At 57.5% G+C, this 4221-nt stretch overlaps 1 protein-coding gene across 1 annotated transcript in view; it reads left to right on the top strand.

Moving 5' to 3' along the window:
• The first annotated feature begins 952 nt into the window (after positions 1–952).
• Positions 953–4221, top strand: part of SLC16A1 (solute carrier family 16 (monocarboxylate transporter), member 1) — a 5465-nt gene continuing 2196 nt past the window's right edge. Inside the window, exons 1-2 of the mRNA XM_010155674.1 lie at positions 953–1169; positions 3099–3153. Of these exons, the coding sequence (XP_010153976.1) occupies positions 953–1169; positions 3099–3153 (272 nt within the window). The remainder of the gene's footprint in view (positions 1170–3098; positions 3154–4221) is intronic.

Below are 4221 nucleotides of genomic sequence, written 5' to 3'. Positions count from 1 at the left end.
GTAGGGAGGGAGCAGAATTGCTCTGAGGGAGCCTCTCCAAGGGGATGCCACACTTTGGGAAGCCTGTGTGGCCCTTCCCTGTTTGTTTCGCTCTCTGATCCCTCCTGGTTCTGAGCTTTTAAGGCGAATTGTTTTTACACTGGGGTGCTTTGTGAAACCCGCTGCAGCCTTTTCAGCAGAGGCCGAGGGTTTAGCTGCAGCTGGGTTGAGGCTGGGGCCAAGCCCCGAGGACCTGGGCTCTGCTGGGGCTGCTCTGGGCAGACCCTCCCCAGGCAGTGCTGGCAGCGTGCAGGACCCTTCCCGCGAAGTTCAGCCGCAGCGTTAGGAATGGCCCTGCTGGGACACCCACCTGCTCTGGCTTCGCAGAAATGGAGATGTCCTGGCTTGTGCCATGGATTCACTTCCCTTGGAGCGTCTGCATTTCATCACCTGGGTGTGCTGCTCCTGCTCCCTGGGGTTTCCCCAGATTTTTCACAGCGTGCCGACGTGGTGCTGGGATCGTGCTCCTGGAGAAGCTGTGGGTCTCTGCCCCGGGAAGGCGAGTCCCAACCAGTCCCACTGCTGCCCTGCCTGCTCCACTGCTGCGCCCCGGCTGCTGCTGGCAAGGGCACTGCCTGCCCTTTTCAGCTTAGGACGGGGTATCATGTCTGAGACTTGCTGCTTATAAATACCTGCTGGCCTGGACTACAAAAGGCCAGCCGCAATCCGAGCGTGTGTTTTGGGATGGCCTTATGAGGCCAACGTGCTGGTGAGCCCGAGCGCTCGCCTCTCGGATCAGCTCTCCTGGAGGTGGTCCGGGGCACCGGTGCTGTGCCGGCTGTGGGCACGGGGCTCGAGCCATGGCGTTGCACGCCGGGGGAGCGGGATGCAGCCGTCTGCTTTCAGCTGAGACAATACTTTGTCCTTTGCAGATCGTTGAACCCCAACTGAGTCCTTACCAACTTGGTTCAAGATGCCACCGGCCATCGGAGGCCCAGTGGGATACACTCCTCCTGAAGGAGGATGGGGATGGGCCGTGGTCATCGGAGCCTTCATCTCCATTGGGTTTTCCTATGCCTTCCCTAAATCCATCACCGTGTTCTTCAAAGAGATTGAGGTCATCTTCAACGCGTCCAGCAGCAAAGTCTCCTGGATCTCCTCCATCATGCTGGCTGTTATGTATGCAGGAGGTAAGTGGACTGGAGGCAGCAGTACGCGTGCTCATGCGTTGCAGTGCAGGATGTGGCTCTCCTGCGTCGGGTGATCTGCCCTTTGCTGTAGTGGCAGGAGCCAAAACTTTGCAAAAAAAGTTGGAATTCTCTCCTTAAGTGAGAGCAAAACCTCCCTTAGCGAGTTTGCTTGAAGGAGGTTGCTCAAAAAGTTCCATTTGATGCCCAGAATGCAAAAACCAGGTTAATCTGTCCTCCTCTGCAAAGCTGTAAGTAAAATCTTTCCGGGGAATTACGACTTGTGTAATTCTGCCCTTGTCCTTGTTACAGTGGGCTGCAGAGGCTGGGTCTGCTTCCAAGGCTGGCCCGAAGGCCGGGCAGCCGCTGTGCTGTGCAAGGGAGCCCCGCTCACAGCGCCTTGTTCTGTTAGATGAGACATCCATGTGGCTGTGTTTTGGGGTCTGTCACCGATTTCCCCTCAGCTCCCAGGGCTCAGCTGTGCTCTGGAGTGCACTGAAACCTGGCGCTGTCTGTTCCTCCTCGCTGGTGCCGAGTGGTGCCGTAGGCAGCTTGTGCTGTTTGGGGATGGCACCGCAAGTGCGGACACATGAGCAGAATAAGGCAAAACTACTTAAACTGAACCAGCTGCCCTCCCCCATCCTCCAGAAACTGCTTCTTGGAGTCTTTTAATCCCCCAGCCATGTGCTTTATGCTTGTCCTCAACTGACAAGGAGCAAGTGGAGCGCTTCCCGTGGGACGATGCGCTCCCAGCCCTCGCCGGTCTCCAAACCCCAGTGTCTCGTACCCACCTGCAGACACAGCTTTGCTCGGAGCTGCTCGGCTGAAAGGAGCCCTTGCTGGGAGCCTGCTGGTGTGCCCACTTCAGAGGCAAAGTGGAGCTTGTGCCGCTGCCGTCCCCGGCTGGCGAGCTGCCTGCTCCGTGCATCTGTGTGTCCAAAGGAGCCGACGTCAGTGCCCGGCGAAGCACGAGGCTCTTCCTTCGGGGAACAGGCTCGGCTTTGTCCTCGCTCAGCTAGCGAAGCGACCAGCGCGTTTCCCTGCTCCCATGTTATAACAAGCTTGTAAACCGTGTAACTGCCTTAATGAGACTCGATCTGGGCCATTCCTCCTCTAATGGCTCAGAGCGGGTGGCTCTGGGTGCCCCGGGGGCGGCACTGCCTGGAGCCACCTGGCAGCTGCCCCCTCCAGTCTTGGGGTCCCTTCCCGCCCCCCCGATGCTCTCCTGCTCCCTTTGAACTGTTGCCATTAAATCCCAGCAGCTCACTGGTCTTGAACAGCTTGCCCATAAGCTGGTGGCAGGGGGTGCTGAGGGTACCCCAGACCTGCCCGGGTGCATCCCCCGGCCGCTGGAGCATGGGAATATGCTGCTGCCCCACTCACTCATTCCAGGGCTCTCACAGCCTGAGCCCAGACCCTTGCAGGGTCACAGAGTCTGTCCTGTTCCCCTTGCCCACCACGGAACCTTCCTGTGGGAATTGTGCGCTTGCTTGGAGGCCGAAAGAAGCAGCTTGTGTCCCGGGCTGATGGTATCTTGCAGGGGTAGCTCCTGCCCCGGGCTGGGGGTGGTGGAGCAGCATGTCCTGCAGTCCCATGCAGCTGCCCTGTGCCTCACCCTTGGGGTACGTGAATGTGATGGTCTCAAATGCCCCTTTCTCAGCTCCGCATTGGGATTAGGGAGGGCTCTGGTTCATTACTTCGGCTTTTTTTCACAGCATGAATAATCAAAACATATTTGCTAACATCTGTTCAGAAATGCTTCTTGTGAATCTAAAATAGGAGTGGGTGTAAGTTCTTTTTTTTCTTTTAATTAAGTGTGGGGTGCACGGTGCTGCCCAGCCAGGCGGCTTCCCACTAGCTGCCTTTGGAGCCTGCTGCTCCGGGCTGGATTTCCTGGAGGAAAGGCCGCTGCTGCCTTTAGACTCTGTCCAGGGCCGTCATGTTTGCTGAGTTCAAGGTACAGGTTTTGCAAAGTGCTGGGTGCTCTTCGGGGACGTATGTGGGGCTTGGGGTGATGTGACAGCCCCTGGGACCTGCTGCTGCCTCTCGTGGGACCAGGGACACGGCTCCTTCCTGACTGCTGGTGGCATCAAGTTGGAGCCGCTGGCCTGGGTTGCTCTGGCTGGCATGGAGCTGGCTGTGGGGAGAGGGGTGCCGTGGGGCTGGGAGGGCTTCTGTAACCTTCTCCAAGCCTTGTTTAAACTGGGCAAAAAGGTCAAGTAGCGTCTGAGGACCCATGAATAACATGTTGACAGCCTTGCTATCTGTTAATGGCAAAATGAGGTCTGTTAATATTCAATGGATGTTCATTCAGTTTATTTAAATACATTTTAGTATCTGTAGAGCATGCTTCCCAGTATCTAATCACTGTTTGCTTTGGATTAAAGCTCCTGATAATGAAGCACTTAAAAGGCGGGTGTGCAGAGCAATTGGGCCCTTCCTACTGTAGGGGTAGCAGTGAAAACGGAAGCACCCCTGCTCCCTGGGTGGCACGGTGCTGCTCCTCCTGCGAGCCCTCGGGGAGCTTTGCCTGTCCTGTTGAAGCTGTTTCTCCACAGCTTCGGCTGGTTTCCATCGGAAACTCTCGCTGGAGATGGGGTGGTTGCTGTGCTCTTGCTGCTGAGGCCCCGGCCCGCGGTGGGCAGAGTGGGGCTGGTGACCTCGCCCTGGCCCAGATCCCTGGGCAAAGGCTGGTGCCCCAGCAGCTCCCAGTTTAACCCATGGAATGCAGCTCCCTTAGGGCAGTCGCAGCTCTCTGCAGCCATAAACAGCCTTTGGCCGCAGTGTGCCGGTGCTGGCCGGAGGCTCGCTCCTCCGGCTGGGGTCCTGCCTGTGCTCCAACCCAGTGTCACTCTTATCTCCCACTGTCTCTGAACCTCCTGTCCTTTTCCCTTATCCCAATTCCCTCCCTGGGTGAAGTGTCGCTGTGTGAAAGCGGGAAGCCTGTGGCAATAAACCTCCCGTGTGTGTGGTTGCATGCGTCTGCCTTGTCCCTTGTGCAAGGGTAACCTCTCCGGGCATCTCTCCTCCGCCCCCCAGGTCCCATCAGCAGCAT

The sequence above is a fragment of the Eurypyga helias genome, unplaced genomic scaffold (genome assembly GCF_000690775.1).
Source record: "Eurypyga helias isolate BGI_N326 unplaced genomic scaffold, ASM69077v1 scaffold11187, whole genome shotgun sequence".
In the NCBI taxonomy this organism is placed as follows: domain Eukaryota; kingdom Metazoa; phylum Chordata; class Aves; order Eurypygiformes; family Eurypygidae; genus Eurypyga; species Eurypyga helias.
Note: the sequence above shows the minus strand (reverse complement) of the source record. Positions and strands in the feature narration are given on the sequence as shown.